This window comes from Lontra canadensis, unplaced genomic scaffold (genome assembly GCF_010015895.1).
Source record: "Lontra canadensis isolate GAN:19392208 unplaced genomic scaffold, GSC_riverotter_1.0 scaffold142, whole genome shotgun sequence".
In the NCBI taxonomy this organism is placed as follows: domain Eukaryota; kingdom Metazoa; phylum Chordata; class Mammalia; order Carnivora; family Mustelidae; genus Lontra; species Lontra canadensis.
The window spans coordinates 878186-901360 of record NW_022631136.1 but is presented as its reverse complement, the minus strand read 5'-3'; the positions used below and the strand labels follow the sequence as shown (position 1 = coordinate 901360).

Sequence of the window (23175 nt, the reverse complement as noted above, 5' to 3'; positions counted from 1 at the left end):
CAGCATCCGAGTCCAGAAACTCCATCTAAATTCAAGATGTTCTTGTTCCCTATTTTCAACTTACTTTGTAAACTGATAGATTCTGTCTATATTTAAGCGTCCTAAGAGTATTTTTGTCCATATATAATCCACAGTTATCCTCCTAGTTGTTAGTCTTGTTTCAACACAGCCATCTATCTACCCAAATCTCTAAAAAGTTTCAATTTTTTCAATTCAGTGGTGAGTGCAAAGAGAAGATGAAGACAGATCCTATTGGAAGAGTAATTTGGTGTCAAAAGCTTGCGGATGCAACGTCCTAGTGTTTGGAAAGCATTTATTAAGCTAAATTTTTTTAATGAATCATGCCTCTTGACCATTACATAGAAACAGATTGTCAGAGGGCTAATACAGCCAACCCAGACCTGATATCAGATCTTCAGTAATTGAATGAATGATTGTAACTTTCATCTCCCCTAAACTTGTTTAGCCCCACAGAATTCCCCAACTCAATTAACTCAATTAAGTTTGTCACTTCAGGTATTGCTTATGTGACTAGAGATACAAATTTTAGTGTGAAATGAATTCTAAATGTGAGCCTGAGTAGAGTTTCCATGTGGTTCTTTGAAAGTACAAAAAGCAGTCCAAGTATTGTATCTACCTGACTTAGTTTTCCTTTCCATTTGAACAATTCAGCACGAATTGAAACCAGGTTTTCCTGTGGAAAGTATCAGCTTGATTGGGGGGGTGGGGAGTAGAAGTTGAGTTGAGTTCTTTCTTGCAACTCTTGGTCAGTGTTTATTTTTATATTGTATCTCAATGAGGATATCTTCAGTTTGAATCTGTATTCACTGCAAAACACCTTCTCCTTTAATGCATATGGCCTTCACATTTCTATATAATAAATATCAATTATTGGTTCTCTGGTTGTACTACTTCAGTCATTTTTTTTTTTTTTACTTCAGTCATTTTAATTGGAAATAAGAACATTCCACACAAGGCCAGTAACACTATCCCTTTACACCAGGAGACCATCCTGTTTCATCCTGTTTAGAAAATTAGGAATACACAAATAGAGTTGTAACATATATAGGCTGGGGGGCAGGGCACATCAAGGCTAATCTGAAGAGCAGCTAATGTTGTAGTCTGAATAGTGTCTTCTTCTCAATCAAAATAATTTACCCAATTATAACATTATTATCATGAAGAAAAGAAGTATGTTTTACTTGCAAGTGATACCTAAGCTCACCTAAGAGCTGGAAGTCTTAAATTAGCAACACAGGTAACATACCTCACTGTGACAGAGTTAACAGTATGGTGTCTCTCCCAATTAGATGGAGCCCCCGAATGTGAGGCAGCCTAATAGGGTGGAATCTGGGGTTGCATGTGGTGAAAGGATTTCACCTGAAGCAGAACAAAGGAGATAGAAGTTTACTGAATACACTGCAAGGGAGTGGTGGGCAGGACAACAAAGCAGAGACTGTGGGGACTGTATTTAAAGGGAGAAGGTGAGGGGGTATGGATATAGGGAATTTTCCCTTTTTAGGTAATTGTGCCTGGTTGTAAGTAGCCCATTGGTTAGCTAGGGCCTTTGGATATTTTGAGGTGGCTCACCTGAGATGGGCCTGTCTGTATTCAGGGGGTAATGGTGGGCCATTCTGCCTTGCTCAAATTTCCATTGCTCAAGCCTGTTGCCTAAAAGTGGCATCTACAAAAAGCTAATTGTGCTTGTGGGGTGCCTGGGTGGCTCAGTGGGTTAAGCCTCTGCCTTCGGCTCAGGTCATGATCTCAGGGTCCTGGGATCGAATCCCGCATCGGGCTCTCTGCTCGGCAGGGAGCCTGCTTCCTCCTCTCTCTCTCTCTCTCTCTCTGCCTGCCTCTCTGCCTACTTGTGATCTCTCTCTCTGTCAAATAAATAAATAAAATCCTTAAAAAAAAAAAAGATAATCGTGCTTATAATTGGCTTATTGTTCTTCCCTTCTTTATAATGTCTACAGCACAGGGGACAGTAAGAAATATATTTACTAGAATTGTTTATACTTGTTTATTTTATTTCAAACAAAGCATTGTTACCTTTATGTAATGTTTTTCAAAATGTGGTGCAAAGAGTACTGTACCAAAATCACCTTGGGGTGAGGCTTACCTTGCTAATATTTAGCAGGTTTGTAGTAAATCCATCTCTGGTAGGTTACGGGCTTAGGAAGCTGCATTTTAAACACGGTCTCCAAAAGCTGCATGTTAAATTTTGAGACCACTGCTTGATATTTTATTGCTGTAATTCATTCATCCCCAAAATATTGAGTACTTACAAATTTGGCATTTAAAATTGCCAATAACTGGCACTTGCTAGGTGTTGACAATAAAAAGTTGTATAGGACACAATTTCACCTCCAAAAACTCACATTAAAGTAGACAAATAGGAAACTTTTTGATTAGTGCTCTAATAGAAACTTAATACTTGTTGTGTTTTTTAAGATTTTTTTATTTGACAGCATAAGAAAGAGGAGAGGCGGGCAGAGGGAGGGGGAGAAGAAGCCCGGTGTGGGACTTGATCCCAGGACACAGGTATCACGACTGGAGCCAAAGGCAGACACCCAACCAACTGAGCCACCCAGGCACCCCAAATCTTAATATTTGGACACACAAAGAAAGAAGTGACCTTCTTCCTGGGACCAGTAGGACAGACTTAGAGGAGTTGTATTAATTTATAGTAGCTTTCATGTACTGCACATTTGTGAGGTACTATGCTACTTTATATGTTATTTATTCCTCACAACACTAAAATCCCGTAAGGTTGTTTTAAAGAAAACTCAGGTAATAAGGCTTGCCTAAGGACACAATGCAGAGTGTAAATTCAAATACATGCTTTTAACCATTACTCTCTCCTGCCTCCATTTAAACTCGGTTTTGAAGAATCTTTCCAGGTTGAGGAGGAAGAGCTGAACTATTTGAGGCAGGACAACAGTATGTCCAAAATAATTTGTCATGTGCTGGAATTTGTGTGTGAATATGTGTGCTTTTCACATGTCTTTAAATTTCTAAAAGATACCATTCTAAGGGAATATATTTAAGTTGTAAACTAAAAGTTTTTTGAAACTAGAGAATTATTTTTGTTTATCTTCATTTATTCCTTCCCTGGTGCTTTTCTTTCTATAAAACCGAGTTTCTGACATATCATTTTGCTTCTAACTGCTTTTAATATTTCCTACAAGGTGGGGCACCTGGGTGGCTCAGTGGGTTAAAGCCTCTGCCTTTGGCTTGGGTCATGATCCCAGGGTCCTGGGATCAAGCCCCGAATTGGGCTCTCTGCTCAGCAGGGATCCTGCTTCCTCCTCTCTCTCTGCCTGCTTCTCTGCCTACTTGTGATCTCTGTCAAATAAATAAAATCTTTAAAAATATATATATATTTCCTACAAGGCATATCTGCTGCACATGAATTATCTCAGTTTTTGTCTGAGAAGGTATTTATCCTTCCGTTTTGAAGGATAATTTCACTGAATATAGAATTCTAAGTTAAAAGGTTGTTTTTTATAACAGTAAATATTTTACTCTCTCCCTTTTTCTGACATCAAATTTTTAAAAAAACTGTGAAGAAGATTCTAATTAAAAGATTAAAAATTGGGGGCGCCTGGGTGGCTCAGTGGGTTAAAACCTCTGCCTTCAGCTCAGGTCATGATCTCAGGGTCCTGGGATTCAGCCCCGCATCAGGCTCTCTGCTTGTCAGGAAGCCTGCTTCCTCCTCTCTCTCTTTCTGCCTGCCTCTCCACCTACTTGTGATCTCTCTCTCTGTCAAATAATAAAACCTTTAAAAAAAAAAAAAAGATTAAAAATTTGTTCTTCCACTTTTCCACATAACTAAAATGCCTGTAGACACATATTCATGATTTCTAAAAATGTTTTACTCCCTAAATAATAAAAATAATTGTTTTAATGCTGAAATAAATTAGGTAGAACTTTTTTTCCTGTTATCTATTACATGTATACATGGATCTCTGTTCCTTTGTCCCCAATTCTTCCCCAGGCTTTGGTCTGTCTTCCTTTTCTCTTCATTGAGTTCCAGTAAAAAGAGACAGACATAACTGTGTATTAAGCGAGAAAGGGAGCCATCTCTCCCAGCAAGCAGATTAATTATCTCAGAATATAAGTCAGACAAAGCAAGATCACCTCCTGGCAGAAATCTCCCATTTCTAGCAGTCCAACTTACTGTCATTAGTTCCCTTTACATTCCAAATTATAAAAAAGTAGGGGCACCTGGGTGACTCAGTGAGTTAAACCTCTGCCTTTGGCTCAGGTCATGATCTAAGGGTCCTGGGATCAAGCCCCACATTGGGTTTCCTGCTCTGTGGGAGGTCTACTTCTCCCTCTCCCACTCCCCCTGCTTGTTCCCTCTCTCTCCATGTCTCTCTCTGTCAAATAAATAAATAAAATCTTAAAAAAAAAAAAAGTAGATTCAACTGGGAAGGGGGGTATCAACTATTCCCTAAGAGCTCTTCAAATAGACATGTTTTGTGTAGATTTTTTTCCCTGAATATCAATAATCTGTCCACTACTTTGGGTTTTTTCAACCTACTTGAACCTCTCTGCCAGAGAGGTAAGTTCAGATAAAATACCATATTTTATCTGGACTTACTTGAGAAATCAGGAATCTAGGGGCTTTTACCCCTTCAGAAGGACTTCTTGACCAAATCTACATGTTTTTGCCACATAAGTAGCCCAGTAGATGTGCGTCATTTTCCTAATTTGAGGGGAAAAAATTCAAAACCAAAATTCTTCTTGCATTTCAGAGATGTTGAAATTCCTCCCACTCACATGTTGAGTACTTCTTCAAAGATTTCCAGATATTTAGTCATAATACCTCAAAATATTTCTGAGTTAGTCTAAAATTAAAAACAAAAATTTCTCCCCAGCTCTGTCACCTCAGCTTTTCTTAAACTCCAGGTGGAGGCCAAGAAGTTCTTAGATAACTTAGGTTAAACTGATTTATATTAAACTAAATTAGGGGTGCCTATAGGTTGAGCGTCAGACTGGTTTCAGCACCAGTCATGACCTCATGGGTTGTGAGATCAAGCCCTGTGTCAGGTTCTGAACTCAGTGCATCTGCTTGGGTTTCTCCCTCTCCCTGTGCTCCTCCTGACCCCCATTCTCATTCTCTCACTCTCTCAAATAAAATAAATCTTAAAAAACAACAACAACTAAATTAAACTTGTTTGGGTGTGAGAGAGATGGTTATGATCAAAGAGGGAAAAGTACAGAAGGTAGCAGAATAGCTGAATGGATTCTTTTTTTAAGGTTCGCTCATTTATTTGAGAGAGAGAGAGAGAGAGAGCTCGAGCAGTAGGGAGGGGCAGAGGGAGAAGGAGAGGGAGAATCCAGAGACGACTACCCGCTGAGTGCAGAGCCCAACACCAGGCTTGATCCCAGGACCCTGAGATCATGACCTGAGCCAAAATCAAGAGCCAGTGCTTAACCTACTGAGCCACCCTGGCACCCCAGATTCTTAAGAATATCATGAACATTTTAAAAAACTGAGCAAATGCTTATTTTAAAATGCTTTTGGCAATATAAGACATGTTTTAAAAATAGATGATTTTGGGGGGTGCCTGGGTGGGTCAGTCACCTGGGCATCTGACTGGGTTGCAGCTCGGGTCATGGTCTCAGAGTCCTGGGGTTGAGCCCCGAGTCTGACTCCAGGCTCAACGCAGAGTTCTCCCTCTCCCTCTCTCCCTCCCCTGGTACTCACTCTCTCTCTCTCTCTCTCTCTCTCTCTCTCCCCCTCCCTCCCTCTCTAAAATAAAAAAAACAAAATCTTTAAAAAAAAAAAGGATGACTTTTTTTATTGAAGTGTAGTTGACATAAATGTATATTAGTTTCAGGTGAACATAGTGATTCAACAATTCTATGCATTACACGGTGCTCCTTATCGTAAGGGTGGTCACTATGTGTCACCATACAACGTTATTACAAGATACTGACTATATTCCCTATGCTGTACTTTTTTTTCTTTTTTTTTAAGATTTTATTTATTTGCGGGCGCCTGGGTGGCTCAGTGGGTTAAGATTTTATTTATTTGAGAGAGAGCACAAGCAGGGAGAGAAGAAGCAGGAGAGGGAGAAGCAGACTCCCCGCTGAGCAGGGAGCCCGATGGGACACTTGATCCTGGGACTCCAGGATCATGACCTGAGCTGAAGGCAGACGCTTAACTGACTGAGCCACCCAGGCGCCCCCTTACGCTGTACTTTTCACCCCATGACTTCTTTATTCCCCAAACCTCTCCCAGTTTCTTCTGTGTATTTGATTCTTTTTGTCTGTCTGTTTGTTTAAGGTAATGAGGATGGCTCTTCCGTGATTTTCCATTAGTACTGCCACTGCCCCTTGTCAATAAGCCAAAACTGGAGTCATGAGACCTTGGAAACAGTGGCTGGTGACTGTGGGCAAAAATGTGCAGATCACTTTGTACACTTCTCTATACCCCCTTTTATTATCCAGTCACTTACCTGAAGCAAGTGAAACAAGCAGCAGGGGCCGGGGTGGGGGGTGTTTGTTTTGCTTTAGCTTAAGACTTCTATTGAAATACACTTACAGAAAAGTACACGTGTAATAAGTGTACAGCTCCGTTTTCACAAACTGAACACACCCATGTAACCAGCACCAAGATTATGAAACAGAACATTACAAGCACTTCAGAAACTGGCCTTGTGCTCCCTCCCAGTTACTATCCTCTGAGGGTAACTTCCAACAGCACTGACCAGTTTTACCTTAACGGTGTTTCTCAGATAAATGGAAAAAGCCTAATGGAGGAAAAGAAGTTGGAAAGGAGAGGTCCAGACAATCTAAAAAAGAAGAGGAGAAGGGAAGAGGGAAAGAAGAAGAGGGAATGAGGATGAGGAGGGAGGGAAAACAGAGGTTTGAAGAAAGAGAATCTACCTGCTTGGCTGCCCAAGAAACCCAACAGTGATACTCTTCTTAAGCTTTTCTCTTTCATGTGCCTGGGCTCAGTCAGTTAAGTGTCTGCCTTCAGCTCAGGCTCATGATCCCAGGGTACTGGGATCAATCCCTGTGTTGGACTCCCTGCTCAAGGGGGAGTCTACTCCTTCCTCTGCTCTTCCCTTGCTTTCTCTCGCTCTCCCTCTCCCCCAGATAAAAATAAAAATAAACCTTCTTTCTCCTGCTCCAGCCTCCTACCTCTTTACCCACCCCACCTCCACTGACAGCCTTTTAAGGTTGAAAGCCCTTTGCTTCACTCCCTTACAAGTCTTGGGTAGCACATTAAGTTTCATTAGTGATCCATTCTTGGGGTTATAATTGTCCCCTTTCAGTTGAAGACTCTTTTAAATACAAAAACTACAACAAAGAGAAAGCTACTACCAGTAGCTGACACCAGGTACATTTTCTTCCTTTTCTGTGATTTTCTCTAGGGCCTTCCCTGGGCCAATATTTCACATTGTAGCTGTTAGTTAAAGTTTATGTGATAATCCAAATTTACAATGACAACTGATAACTGATTTGGTATCTTCTGGGTAACATGTTGGCACTTTAATGCAACTTCAATGGAACTTCAATGGAATGGAAGGCCAAGATGAGGTATTTATGAAAAGAGGGGCTTTTTTGTTTTCAGGGAAAAAATTATAAAAGACTTTGAAATGAGCAAAGGGAATGCCTGGGTGGCTCAGTCCGTGAAGCGTCTGCCTTCAACTCAGGTCATGATCCTGGGATTGAGCCCCACATTGGGCTCCCTGCTCAGTGGGAGCCTGCTTCTCCCTCTCCCCCTGCCTGCTGCTCCCCCTGCTTGTGCTCTCTCTCTCTCTCTCTGTCAGATAATAAAATCTTCAAAAAAAATTTTTTTTTCTTTAGCTCTGTACTATTCTGATCACTACTTTTTCTTAGGCTACACTTCAGGCCCATTCTAAGTATATAAGTTTGTAAAGGAGGCAAGAAGATATAGCTTGGTTAATTTCCTGTTATTCCCAGTTTAGCCCATCAGAGGGCGCAAACAGCATAGGTCTTAAACCAAGATATGTCAGCAGTCTCACTTCTTTTTATTGGCCATTCTTCTGTAGCATGTAGCTAAAGCACTGACAAATTTTAGTATTATTCCCAGATATCCCATCTCATACTCTGAACAGATTTAGGTCCTGACTTGAAAAATTCAGACATAGACAAGAAAAAAATCCTGAAAGATAAGTTCAAGTTCCCTTCTCTCCCTACTCCTTTCCTCCAATTTGCTCTTCTTGCTTTTCTGTAAATGGCACTTCACTGAGGAACCTGGGATTCATCCTTGGTTCTCTCCTCATCTTTATTCCCCACATCCAATATCCTTTGTCTCTTTAGCTCCTCTATGTTCACATGGCCTCTGTCTTTGATCAAGCCTCTCAAGTCTTGCCCGGGCTACCATAGTCAGAGGTCAAGCTGGTCTCCCGCCTCCCTCCAGACCACTCTCCATGCAGCTACCACAGTTAAATCTTTCCAAATCCCAAGTCTAACAATACTGTTTTCTTGGGGTACCAGGGTAGTTCAGTTGTTAGGCGTCTGCCTTTGGCTCAGGTATGATCCCAGGGTCCTGGGATCAAGCCCCACATCAGGCTCCCTACTCACCGGGAAGCTTGCCTCTCCCTCTCCCACTCCCCCTGCTTGTGTTCCCCTCTCTCTCTGTCCGTTAAATAAATAGGGAGCCTGAGCTCAGATGGTTAAGCATCTGCCTTCAGCTCAGGTCATGATCCCAGGGTCCTGGGATCAAGTCCCACATAGGGCTCCCTGCTCCTTGGGAAGCCTTCTCCCTCTGCCTCTGCCTCTCACTCTCTCTGTGCCTCTCATAAATAAATAAAATAAAATCTTTTTTAAAAATTAAATAAATAAAATCTTAATAAATAAATAAAATATTAAGTTCATAATGCCACCTTTAAAAAAAATAACAGTACCATTTTCCTGCTTGAAATTGGGTTCTCCTTTGTCTTCATGAAACACCAAAACTTTAGCATGACTTACTAATCTCCTCAGGACCCCAGCGACCTAAACAGCTTCGTGTTTTGCTGTTTCTACACAGGTTCCCAGATCAGCCTTATCTGTAGACTCTCTTTGGGGAGTTTTTCAAAAATACAGATTGGGCTAGTAGGATCTCTCTTCCCCGAGGAAGTTGTTATTCTTGCTATAGTTTCTTTCTTCCTTTCCCATTGTCCCCATTTACCCTCTAATCTTTTATAAGATAAGGAGGTCTTCTAAATTGTCTTCCTTTCCTCCCTCCTGCTGCCTACCAATCTCCAACCTTCCTATTCATCCTTATGGTCCCAGTTTAGATTCTACCTTGTCTGAAACATTCCTTGACCAGCTCAGCCAGAGATGTTCTTTTAAACACTTACAAATATCAGGGTGCCTGGGTGGCTCAGTGGATTAAAGCCTCTGCCTTCGGCTCAGGTCATGATCTCGGGGTCCTGGGATCAAGCCCTGCATTGGGCTCTCTGTTCCATGGGGAGACTGCTTCCCCCTCTCTTTCTGCCTGCCTCTCTGCCTACTTATGATCTCTCTCTCTGTCAAATAAATAAAATATTTAAAAATAAATAAATAATAAACACAAATACAACTTATTTGGTAAATGTCATAGATATTTACCTATTACAATGTGGTGCCTTATGTATTTAAATAACATATATGTGTTGGAGACCTATAGCTCATTCTCAACATAGAGGTCACAGTTACCCCATCCTAACCTCCTTCCCTATGATTATGCTCTGAGACTTCCACATTTGTGACCTCACATTTACTTGATCACATCAAAGTCAGTGACTTTATAGCCATGCCATATCTGCCATCAATTATAATTATAGACTAGAGCTCATCATAACCTATAATTTCTCCACCTTCTTAGATACACAGTGAAATTCCCCTCTCACTGCAACCTCCTACTCTTCTGCCTCCTCCTGTCATTCCCACCAAATCTGAGCTTCACCTGTGTCATGGCTAGTTCTTCATCTCCTTTCTATTCTGTCTTTCCTGAAAAGCCTAGATGACCAACAAACCAGCAAAGCAATCTAGACTTCCTCATTGTCCTCCCTCCACTGCTCCTTCTTTTGCAGTCCTTTGCCCTTGTTAACAGGATGTCTGTTTTCTCCATTCCAAGGCAGTCAGGAGTTAGTGACCAAAGCCCCGGTGATTAGGACTATTACAAATGCAGACCCATCCAATCTCAGATCTTTCTTGCTGTTTTGAACCATTGCTATTTTCTATAGTGCTGTTACTACCCCCCATTTTCCCTAGATTCTCTATCCCACCCTTCCATCCTTTTTATTCTCCAAAGATTGATCTCAGAGAGCAAGGCCATTCAATGTAACCTCCCTAAATGTTTAGCTACTTCAAGATCTCTCTGTACATTTCCCCTCCAGCCTGTCTGCCTCTCTCCCTCTTGATCTAATGATCTCTTCTGAGACTTTAATTCTTTCATTATCTCCTCTTTAAAATGGATAATTACATTTTTAGTTTCTCTCAATTAGATCCTTACCTTTTCTGAAAACGTGCTTGAATCTTTACTGTTTTCCAAAAAAGAAAATCCTCTACTGCTCCCTCTTCAATTCATTGCTCTGATTCCCTTCTTTGCCTTGCTGTTCAATACTGTTACCACTTCCTCACTCTTTAACCACATGCAAGTAGTTATGTCCCCACCATCTTTTTTTTTTAAGATTTATTTATTCACTCTAGAGAGAAAGGGAGAGCACACACACACACACACACACACACACACACACAAGCTGTGGGGAGGGGCAGAGGGAGAGGTAGAGAAAGAATCCTCAAGCAGAGCCCCTGCCAAGCACAGAGCTCAGCGGAAGTTGGGGGTGACACAGGGCCTGATCCCAGGACCTCGAGATCTAACCCAAGGGAAATCAAGACTTGGATGCTTAACCAGCTGAGCCACCCAGGTGCCCCTGTCCTCTCCATCTTTAATTTCTCTGTCACTTTTTTCCTCGTTCTTCTTCTTACCCCTTTGATCTTGTGTGTCTGTGTCCCTTTGCCACCTTTTGCCCAGGTTTCCATCTTGGGGCTCTTTATCTCTTTCTCCTTTGGTGATATCATCTGCTTCCACAACTTTATTTACATTTATGTGAAGAAGTTTTATTCATAATTACCTTCTACTTTTCTCCCAAACTCTAGGTCTACATTTCCTAGACCTCGAAATATTTAGCTCTGGAGATCTCAGAAGTCTTTATCTAAGGCTTCATTGCCTGGATATCTCCACAAAATGGCCCACTGGTTTTAAAAAGTCAAAATGAAATACCTCATCTTATGTCCATTTCCAATTCCATTCCCACATTGACTCCTCTTCTTGAATTTTTTTTTTTTAAGATTTTATTTATTTGACAAGAGAGACACAGCGAGAGAGGGAACACAAGCAGGGGGAGTGGGAGAGGAAGAAGCAGGCTTCCCACCAAGCAGGGCTTGATCCCAGGACCCTGGGATCATGACTTGAGCCAAAGGCAGATGCTTAATGACTGAGCCACCCAGGCACCCTTCTTCTTGAATTTATTGTTTCTGTAGTAATCCTGAAGCACATGGGGTCCTAATTACCTATATGCATTCAGCTGTTAATCCCAAATACTCCATTGCCAAAGACTTTCTCAGTTAGATTCAGAGTTTTCTACACTCTCTAGTTTAGTATATGTGCTGCCGAAGCAAGCACTGCACTCTCTAGTTTAAATCCCAATTATCTCCCACCTAGAATATTGCAGTACACCCCTGGCTAGAGGGCCAGGTCTCTGGTGTCTTTCTGCCTGGAATTCTGAATTATTTTTATTCATTACCTCCACATTAATCTTCCTAAAGGGCAGTTCTGATCTGCCACTCTCTGGCCTAAAAATTTTAAATGTCTCAGATGGCTTACTAAATTATTCACAAGTTCCTTATCCTGGCATTTAAAGCCCTACATATCTGCATTCAGTTCTGTTTTTCTGGCCTTCATTTTGAGCCCTGTACCTAGAATACCTTTCTTGCCTTCATCTTTACCCAGCAAACTGCTAAGTTCTTTAAAACTTATTTCTGGGGTGCCTGGGTGGCTCAGTTGGCTAAGGGTCCAGCTTTTGATTTTGGCTCCAATCATGATCTTGGAGTAATGGGATGGAGCCTCCACCCCCCAACACACTTCAGGCTCTGCACTGGTATGGAGCTGGCTTAAGATTCTCTCTCTGCCTCTTCCCCCATGCCCCACATTCTCTCTTTAAAAACAAAAACAAAAAAAACTTGTTTCAAATACCACCCCCTTCATGAAGTCTTTTTGCGGGCTGGGGGTGTGGAATCTAAACTGAATTAGTCTTCCTTTGAACCCCTATAAGCACTTTAACACTTTTATTTCAATGCTTACCAGATTTTGCCTTTTATAATAATCTGTGATTTACAGTGCTTCCGGACTTTTCCAGAAGTACACCTAATTATACAGAAAATTGAGCAGATAGCCCCAAGACTGTCACAAGAAGCTGCCTGGAAAATTAAATTTTAGTATGAATTTTTGCAGTGTTATCAGTCTTAAACTAATGTTTGTTTTTAATATAAAACTGTGGACTAAGGCTCCAGTAAGACGTGTCTAAAATCTCTTCTTAGGGATTTAGGCTACACCTGGCACACTGTGAAAACCCTCCCCTCATGCCCACTAAACTAAGCTTTCTAAGGGCAGAGACTGTCTTACTCTGTATGTACCGCTGTAAAACTAATACATTACCATCTACACACAAACACTCAAATACTGTTGAACTGTGACTCAGGATACATTAACTAATGTTAACTGTATTTACTAAATGTTTACCATGTACCTAGAACTGTGCTTTCCGTTTCAAGAACTTATTCTCCATGGGCTGACCTTGAACAAGTATAAAACTGTACAGATGAGTTAAATCATGGAACGTAAAGCCATCTGTGCAAGACAACTTGGTTTGGGGGTCCCAGTCTCTCCGTACCACACGCCAAGTACATCCGCAATAGTGATCAGTACCAACTTAAGGTGCACCCTGACCTCCAAATTATTTTCTGGAGATTGATAATTTTCTGCTAACACTGCGCAAAGCTTAATCCTCTCCATCTGAAAGTAAACGGTCTCCATCCTTCCGCTCTCCAATTCGAAGCCCAGCAAAACCTTCCGGGCACCAAGCGCTAGAGCTGATGGAAATCTGGTCCCACCAAAGGAGCAAAAATGCCAAGGCTAGCAGCGCCGCCCCTAGGATCCCCCACGGGCTTCCAATTGGTCCTTGGGGCTCACTCTCATTCCAGATTGGTGTTCCAGCTTGCCTTTCGCCTCCAAAGAACCCACCTTTAGCCAGTAACTATTGGTAGATCGTTACGTCATTGTCCCAGCTACCCCACTCTCATTGGCTCCCATTGGAAGGGGCGGACACAACGTCACAGGCAAGGGCCGCCATTTTGACTGAGCAACCCTAGTGACAGGAGCTGAAGAAGCAGCGCAGGTTGTCCCCGTTTCCCCTCCCCCTTCCCTTCTCCGGTTGACTTCCCGGGCCCCCTACACTCCACAGTCCTGGTCCCGCCATGTCCCAGAAACAAGAAGAGGAGAACCCTGCGGAGGAGACCGGCGAGGAGAAGCAGGTGAAATGGAGGGGGTGCGGGCGGGCGAGTCGGGGGCGACTGTGAGGGGCGGGAGACGGTCTCCCACCAGTGCGGATTGGTCGCCATGGTCTCAAGCTCTACAGGGGTTGGCCACTACTTGCATCACGCCGGGTGAGCTTCAACACAGCTTGCAGCTCTGGCGCTGATTGGTTGGGCCCATTGTCAGTCAGTGCCTTGCTCTTTCTGATTGGCCAATAAGCCTACCGCTCTATTTATTGAAGCTGTGCTGTCATTGGCCAAGCTTGGGCACGGGGCGGGTGTTTGGAAACACTGGGTGAATGAAAGGGGGCCGGTGGTATTGGGAAGCGATGTGTGTTATTGGTCAGTGGGGGTAAATGACCCAACAACCCGGGCCAGGGCCTAGCATCAGAAAGCTAGAGGTGGAGGTAAAGATGTTTAAAAGATCGGCACCGAAAAGAAAGAAGAAGTAACTATTATGGCTAGTTTAAGGCGGCAACTTTCTCGAGAGACCTATTTTGACGGTTAGGGATGGTCGGTTGCCCACACTCAAGTCAGGAACGAATAGGCTTGAAGAGGACTAGAGTTCCATAAAGAATAATGGAGGTTAAACCTAGAAAAGACAGCAAAAGAGTCGTGACAAGAAAGACGCCACCCTCTTTCCACCACCACCCCGACTTCCAGGGCGGTGGAACTTAGTTCACCCACAATTCTCTGATGAAAATACCCCAAGTAAATCTCTTCTTGGGGCTTGTATTTGACTTACAACATTTAGTACGGAGCTCAGAGGTTCGTGAAAGGCAGCTGGTTATAACTGCCGGATTGTCAAGGGAAGGGAATATAATTGCATTAAAAGAGCCACAAATTTGGCTTTAGGTTCTTGTAAAAAAAAAAAAAAAAAAGCCATCAAAGAAAAGAGCATCGGGGCTCACAAAAAGCAAAAGAGTAATAACAACAGTGTGACCCTCCTGCAAACCAATTGAATGCTCTTGGCATGTTCCCCAAATTTCCATCACTTGCCCCACTTGGGAAGGTGTTGACTTTTTGGCAACAACTGTGAGTAAATACTAGTGAACCTCCTATATCTTAATTTTCCTGAGCTTAAAAATAGTGTCATTTTCATCTCTGTCTACCTGTCACCTTCCTACCTAATGTTTATGGAAATACTGAAGCAATGTTGTTCCATTACTAAGGTGGAGGTTTTTGGAGGCCACATAGCTCCAGTCTCCTCCATAGAGAGACTCATCAGATGACTACCTTAGACTCTGGAAAAGAGAACATCTCAGTAGAATTATCCCATTTAATTTTATGTTTGACCTATACTGCGTGTTAGGGACAGCCAGGGAACTTTCCTATTCATCTTGGGTTACCAGAAGCCCTGGTTAGCATTTTTCTCTCTTTGTCTTCCCTAGCTTCTCTGCTTAATGAGCTATAGTGTGCTCTTGATTGAAGTATTTTGTTTAGCTGTTATCTTTAATCCAATACTCCCAGGTCGGGGTGGTTCCTTAGGTGTAGTGTGAGAAGCAGCTGGTTTTGGGGGGGGCACTGGGTTTCCTCACAATACAGTCATTTTGAACTTCATGGATTTGAACAAAGTTCTAGCTTTATTTGGGAGCAGAACAGAAACAATGTTTACAAGAGGTGGATCACTAGGAAAAGTTAATAGTATAAAAGTTATTAGATATTAGAAGCAGTTGCTTCTCAGTTTTTAATATAATTGGCCCATTTGTTTCCTCCAGGACACACAGGAGAAAGAAGGTATTCTCCCTGAGAGAGCCGAGGAGGCAAAGCTAAAGGCCAAATATCCAAGCCTAGGACAAAAGCCTGGAGGCTCTGACTTCCTCATGAAGAGACTCCAGAAAGGGGTATGGGACACAATCTCTTATAAGAATTTTGGAGCCAAAGGGGGTTTTTGGGATGACAACTGTAGAGCTTCTCCTAAATGCTTATCTGGAGGTTTTGTTGTTGGGCAGTAGTAGAGAGCAATTAGAAACTTGTAAAGAGCAAGGCAAATGATTATAAATCCCTGATATGGTACCAAACAGGATATTAAGGCTTAATGTTGAAACATTTGGGTATAGGGGCATTAGGGGATTGAGGGAAAGAAGGACATTAGAAACTGAAATGCTGACTTCCCCAGGCATATGTGTGTTTAGATGGTGGGAGTTTTAGGACTGTACTTTTTAAGATGAGAGCTAAATTTTGGGGTGCATGATTTCAAAAAAAGATCATACCATCTGTCCTCTAGACTTCTTCAACTTGAAATGAATAGATTTCTTCAGACCCTTGAAATTAGTACCAGTCATTAACTGTACTCCCTCAAGAGACATTTTTTCATCCAGGGTAGCCCTCCTCACCAAGCCCTCCTCACCAAGAGAGGGTGCGCCTTCATAGCCATATAGCTCCTGATCAGGTTTCTCTGTCCCCAGAGGTACCTAAAACTAACTGAGGGATTATAAGTCATTAGACTGGAGTGTGTTCCTAGGTATGGATGAAATGGACAGTAAAACAGATTCCCTGTGGAGAATCCTAGTTATTGAGTCTTAGTCACAGATGATGATGTGATGCTGATTTGCAGTTTACCTTGCTGTAGGCAAGGCAGGCGTGGGCAGGCTGTCACAGCCATGGAACATGTGTGGGAGCAGTGGGAGTCAGAGGAAAAGTACATTATCCTCATGAATAAGCCCAGTTTCTATTCATGGTCTGAGGGAATCATTTCTAATTTTGAGATTGTTGACTTGAGGTTGCCAGATTGATGCTTCTTTATATCTTATTATTTATTTCCTTGGCACCAGATCATTGGGACACTGACCGGTCCTCAGTAAGCCTTTATGAATAGTCAGTAATTTGGTTGAACCATACAGTACTGATGGGTGTATAAAGGATGTAGGGGCTATCTCTTAACTCCTAAAATCTATACTGTAGCAAGGAAACTACTTACATACCTGAAAAGGTCAGAACACAAAGGGGAGAAGACATAGTACATGTACTTAATGCTAAACTCTGTGTGCATGAGGTTAATCAAGGAAGACTGGAAAGATCTAAGATGATGAGGGTTTATAATGGATGTGAGTCTCCTTGCTTTTGAGGTAGGCCAGAGTTCCTCACTCACTTAAAACATCCCTCTTGTCTCTTAGCAAAAGTACTTTGACTCAGGAGACTACAACATGGCCAAAGCCAAGATGAAGAATAAGCAGCTGCCAAGTGCAGGACCAGACAAGAACCTCGTGACTGGCGACCACATCCCCACCCCACAGGATCTTCCCCAGAGAAAGTCCTCTCTCGTCACCAGCAAGCTTGCGGGGTAACCTGGGCCCCCCCTCTGTCCCCTTCCTCACCCACTGGACTTTTATATATCCTAAGCAGGGATGGAATGAGCGCTAGTTAGCTCTTCTCAGCTTGCTAGCCAGAAATGACTGTGATTCTGCTGGGGGCTGCTAAGAAGGTGATGTGGGTTGGAAAGGGGTTCTGAGTTCATTTCTTTGATTAAATTGACATTTCCACACCCTCACTGTAGCCCAGGTAGGGAGCCAGGAGTGAGAGACTAGGATTGGATATTGCTGCAAATGCTCTTTTTTCTTTTGTATGAGAAACTGCGGAGATGTGATTTTTCCTTTTGGAAGAGACTATCCCAAAATTGGCTGGGCTAAGTCTTGGGAATAATTCGGTAGGTTTACATCCAGAGGCTAACCTGACATAGCTGGGAAAGGTAGAGTGAATGAGATCTGTTTTCTGTGCTTCTAAGTGTTTTTTTCCCTTAGGCTGCTATTGCTTCGTGTTTCCATTATGGCAGGTTTAGAGAATCCTCAAAAAGAAAAAGTGGTTTGCTTGCCTAAAACTGCAGTGCCCACTTAACCTCCCTTACTCAGAGAGTCTCTGACAGTTGGCCCTGGCTCTTACATAATGTAAAGATTGGAGCACATCATTTACATGAAATGGGTACCTTCTCTCTCTCTTCCAGCATGTTGCTTTTGCAAGTATGGGGTAGTGGAAAGAGCACTGGGTTTGGAGTTAAGATATGTGGGTTCTAGCTGCCCTCTGAGCAGAACTGGTGTGTAAACTTGGTCAAGTCATTTAACCTCTATGGATTTCTATTTCCTCATCTGTAACAGAAGTGAATATAGATAGGATTGATTCAAATTTAAAATTCATTTAACTGCCAGCTGAAAAAAAAGTCTTTGCTATTTTTGTAAAACTAAATGAGGAAGACCTGTGGCTGAGCCCACAGAGGGGAACCATTTGAGGACTGCATGCGGAGAGAGGACATTGAGATTTGGGAGGTACAGATTCAGTCAAGAAGGCCTCAGAAGTATCGTAGTCTTAAGGGTCAAGGAAAAAGTTCTAAGCTAGCTAGCTTCTATGGAAGCTTCTTGCCTCTGGCCCCACCCACTCTCCTGGCCTCCAGTCTGAACCTTTGCTACAAAAACCTGCTGTGGCAGCCCAGCTGTGGGCCTGAGGACACATGCTCAGTCACACATATGTGGTGGAGTTCCACGTTTCAGATGTAGTCAGATGCCAGGTGTGTTGTTAGGGAGAACAAAAGAAAAGGGACAAGCTGAAGCCAGCCTCCAGGCCTTGGAACTGTGGCAAGGCTAGAGCAGCAGGTTCTTAGGAAGATGATTCACCTTAAGAAGGTGATCAGGGAGAGAAAGCTCTGCCATCCTAGAGGTAGGTAACTCAGCCCCTGTGCAATGAGTAGCAGCAATGCGGACTCGTGAGCAGGTGGGGGAGAGTGGTGCTAGTGGCCGGCACCTTCAACCTACTTAACTTGGCCTGAATCCTACTGCTGGTTAGCATAGAGACAGCCAGGAAAAGAACCAACTGTTCAGGAGAGCAAGATTCTGTAATCCTCTCTTGCCCTCTCACCTCATAAATTCTGATACGCCAAACATTTGGCCTGATGAGAATGACCATGAACTTGCTGATGCACATGTGGGGTGATGGCAGGTGTGTATACTTCTTTCCTGACTGGCCATTCACTTTTCAGGCTGTCACTCAGATTGGATAGGAGGGAGTTGGTGAGGAAGGAATGGAGAGAGCAGGATCCCTGTATTCCCTGGCCCCCAGACTCCTTTGACTGTCACTTGTATATAATTTTTGTGTTTCTTGCTCCATTCCTCATGCTGTCTTCCTTAGTCTAAAGTCTGTGTGGGAAGGGGAAATTGCTGAACATCCTTGTATAGTTTCCTCAACTGTCGCAGCCATGTTGTACATATAGATATGTCATGTTATTATATATATAAATATATATATAATTTTGTACATTTTCTTCATCTCCGATCCTCTCGAATTTTGTACTTTTTTCTTTTCTGTCCGAGCTGCCTTCTCTATTGGTCATTTGAATCCTCAAGACTGAGGTCACGAGTCTGTTTTTTTAGGAAGGAACAGAGGAAATAGGGAAATCAGAAACTGTTGGTCTTGCTTGCTCTCTGTACCTGGTCGTCTTCAAGGCTAAGAAAACAAAGAAACGAGCCACATTGTGTATTTGCCACCTGTTTCTACAGTATGAAATACATCACTTCATGGCAAAGAAGGGTCATTCCCAAATCCAAATCCAAATCACTTCGATTAAACCTAGATTATTAAATCCACTCAGAACAACATGTGTATTGCCAGGCCCCAGCTTCCATGCTGTCCCCTCCTCATCACTGTGTGTGTGTCCCCATTATCCTCTGCTGTTGTTGCAGCTGGCTGTGCCATGCCTGTGAAACCAAGCCTGCCCTAAGCCAGGCAGCTTAATCTCCTGCACACCTCGAGTTATTTTGATCTTGTCTAAAGAATTTTCTGTATTGCTTTCATGGGTATTTCCAGAAAGATGGAGAACACTTTGTTTTGCGGATAGAAAAAAACTGAAATTCTCTCCCCCTCTTTCTCTCTCCCCTCCCCTTTTCTCCCTCTCTCCTCTTCTCTCCGTCTCTCTCCCTCTCCTCGGCCCTCTTTCTCCCTCTTCCCTCTCCCTTCTCCTCTGTCTCTCTGTCTTCTCTTCAACTCTCAGTGGATTGGATTCAGGCTTGTGCCAGGTAGCCTAATGATTGTTAAGTATGGAAGAGTCATGGGGTAGGGACTGGGATGGAACATCGGGTTTTTTCCCCTATTACTTGACAGTGTTTTCTTTTTCTTCTTCTGTGTTCGTCCGCAGTGGCCAAGTTGAATGATGTTGCCCGGGGCTCCGCCAGATCCTGAGACGCTGCCCTCCTGGGTCCTGTGCTGGCTCCTCCCCCTCCCTGCTTTTGCAGCCAGGGGTCAGGAGGTGGCTCGGGTGCGGGCTGGAGAGGCAGAAGCCCCTGCCCGTCGGTGTCCCAGCGCATGGAGCCCCTTGGGCTGAGCACCAAGACCCTGAACCTTTTTTGTTTTACCTTTTTCCAAATAACTGTTGGGAGAAATCTCAGTGAAATCCTGGGGGGGGGGGGGGGGGGGGGGGGGGGTGTGGGTGTGGTGTTTGAGAGGGTGGGGTGGGAAATTTGTGGGGGATATGAAATAGGGCTTGGAGTTGATAAAAACATTCCTGACTATCCTTCCTAACCATGTGGCTGGTGTGGGATGGGTGTGAGGGGGAGGAATGGCATAGACTCCAGATGAGGAGTTCTAATTTAGCTCTGTAGAAAAATGCCTTGTTTGCTTGGATGTGGCTGGGGATCTGGTGTCAGATTAAAAAAAAAAAAAAAACTGTCCATCTATATATGACGGATGGAAACAGCTCCTCTGGTTCTGCAGAGCAAGCTGAGAACACAGTTAATGTTAATTGTTCACTGAAAAAAGTGCTGTCCTTGAAATAGATTTGCTGTGGGGAGAAGGGCAGTGAGTGTGGGGAAAGGGGGCCATGAGCGTGGGGAGCCCCACAGAGCCCAGGAGACTTTTTCAGTATTTGAAATAAAAAAAAAAAAAAGACAACGACCCACAAAAAAACACAACCCAGAAATATTCTGAAGCAGTTGGTGTGTTTTATTGGGGTTTGGGGAAAGGGAAGAAAATGAAAATAAGACACCATTCAGGGAAGAAGCTGTGTGGGGCCTTGAGTTCTAAGGAATAGGGGCCCTTAATATGGGATATGACTGGGCTCCCTGCTTCCATCACTCGGGGAGAAGGAATTAGGGATGTTAGCATATAAATCTGAACTTTTCCTGACTCCTCTCTGTCCTTTTGTTTCTATAGCTAATGTAGAAGATGCATCAGCCTCAGGTTTTGGCTCACAAAATGAAGGATTTGATCTAAATAGTTTATAACACCTAGAGTTTAGTTCAGGCTAAGCAAAAAAGAAAAGCCCACTCTCGCTTTTTCCCTTTTCAGTCTTCCATTCTTTCATAAGTTCTGTCTGTGAAGGAGAAATGTGACCTCTAGTAATAAGCCCAAAGGAACTCAAGCCTTTCTGCTTGTGGCCAGCGCGGGGCAGAGTGACTCCTTTCCTCACCACTTCCCAAGCATGGCCAGAATCCTGCCACTTTAAGAATTTAAAAACTGCTTATGAATGTATTGTAGAAAAGAAAGATACCAAAAAACTCACCTCTGTCTCCCTGACACACACAACATTCACATGTGGTAGTCTACTTGCCCATTTTATGCAGCTTTGAGTAGGAGAGTATATTTTCCCAAATGTGATTGGCTTCTCAAATGAGTATGCACCAAGGAAGATAAACAAGGTCCAGTAGGCCTAGATATTCCAGACAACTCTTGAGCTCACTGAGGGGGAAGGATACTTCCAAACCGGACTAGGAATGTTGTTCTCAGCATCTAACTCATTCTTTCTCCTTAATCAGAAGTTTTCCAAATATGTTCAGCTACTCAGGATGTTACTGACTTGTTCTCTCCTGATTTAGCCAGGGGATTGTGATGCCTCCCAACCATTGGCCTTTCTGAGTAAGCTAGTGGTATGGAGATGCATTAAAAACATTCCCTGCCTTTGTGGGGTTTATTGCCTTTGTGGAAGAAAAGTTAAGTGGAAGTTCACATACTACTTCAGAAGTTATAAACTCAAAACTAGGAGCTACACACACACACACACACACACACACACACACACTGTAGAATGTTTACTGTGGTGGGGTTAGCGAGTCTTCTCATCCTTATTCCCCTTAAACCAGTCCCATGACTTTTTGAGCATGCCATCTCTAGTGTATGCTTGCCAGGTGGATACAGCTGGGGAGTGAGATCAGTGAGGCTGAATGTGGGATCATTCAGTGCAGTTTCATTTTTAATACAGATAAGTAGAAGTATAAAGATAAATTACTTATAAGGTGGCAGAGTTAGTTCACTGAAGAGCTTGAGATAGTATCTAGGCTTTTTTTTTTTTTAAATAGGCTCCATGCTGGGCATGGATCCCAGTGCTGGGCTTGAACTCAGGACTCTCAGATCAAGACCTGAGCCGAGATGCTCAACCAAGTGAGCCATCCAGGCGCCTTCTATCTAGGCTTTTATATGACTTTTCCATTATTAAAACCAAGGACCTGGCTTTCCTGGTCCTTGGTTTTAAGCTGTAGTCTTAGGAATCCTGGGGTGCCAAGAAAGGATTGTGATAGTCTCTGTTACAGTATAAAACCTTGCCATCCCTTCTCCCTCATTCCCACACTGTGCCGCCATGCAACCAGAACAGACTGCTCTGCACTGCTTCAAAGTGCAATTCCTGCCCATATTCCAAAGAATGGAGTCAAGAGTTCCCTCCAACATGGCTGAGTGATGATTCTGCTGACAAGCCTCTCAGCCATCTGATACACAGGGTGGCAGGGATGAAGTCACCATGATTATTGTCCAGCAGCATTTATTTTAAGCTGATGTGGCCTGGGCATGGAAAAACTCGGGCAAAAGACAAATAACTTGGAGAGCTGCCTTTCAGAAGATCTGCAGTGAGCGAGCAGCACCCACACAAGCAGCCCTGGGGTGCGTAGTGCCCTCTACTGGGCCTTGAGGGAAGTTACCAAGGAAAGGGAAGCTAAGCCAGGACGGAAGCACAAAAATAAATGCAAATTCATGTTCTAAGCAGAATGCCAAGAGCCAAGGGAAGGAGAATCAGGAGATAAGTTGCTAGCTGAAATTTCTTAGAGATGGGGGACTCACTAATGATAAGGTAGAGGCATCCAATGCTTGGGCCAATCTGTTCATTCACATCTAACTGTTGAACACTCACTTTGCAATTAGAAACATCAGCTATTGTTGGGCAGATAGACAATATAAGAGATGGTGTCTGCCCTGGAGGAACTTGGAGCTTCACTGAAACAACACTTCAACATATGATGCAAGACCATAGCATCATGCTGTCAGGCTGTGGTAAAAGAATTCTCTTGGTTTCCGCTCAGGTGGTGATCTTAGTTAGGGTCATGAGGTTGAGCCCTGCATCAGGCTCCACGCTCAGGGCAGAGTCCGCTTGGGTTTTCTCTCTCTCTCAAATAAATCTTTTTTTAAAAAATTGCAGGGGCACCTGGGTGGTTCAGTTGGTTAAGTGTCTGACTTCTGCCCAGGTCATGATCCCAGGGTCCTGGGATGGGCTCTCTGCTCAGCAGGGAGTCTGCTTCTCCCTCTCCTGCCTTTTTCTCCCCATGCTTGTGCCCTCTCACTCTCTCTCTCTGTCAAATAAGTAAATAAGATCTTAAAAAATAAAAACAGATTCTCAGAAGGGAAAATCCAAAGGGCTAGAATCATTAGGTAAATATTACTGGTGGA

General features: G+C 43.2%; 1 protein-coding gene across 1 annotated transcript; it reads left to right on the top strand.

The window, feature by feature from the left end:
* The first annotated feature begins 13338 nt into the window (after positions 1–13338).
* Positions 13339–19941, top strand: ENSA (endosulfine alpha). The gene is made up of 4 exons (XM_032843616.1): positions 13339–13545; positions 15264–15389; positions 16662–16828; positions 19664–19941. The coding sequence occupies exons 1-4, from the start codon at positions 13489–13491 to the stop codon at positions 19677–19679; spliced, it is 366 nt and encodes a 121-aa protein (XP_032699507.1). The 5' UTR covers positions 13339–13488; the 3' UTR covers positions 19680–19941.
* The last annotated feature ends 3234 nt before the right edge of the window (positions 19942–23175 follow it).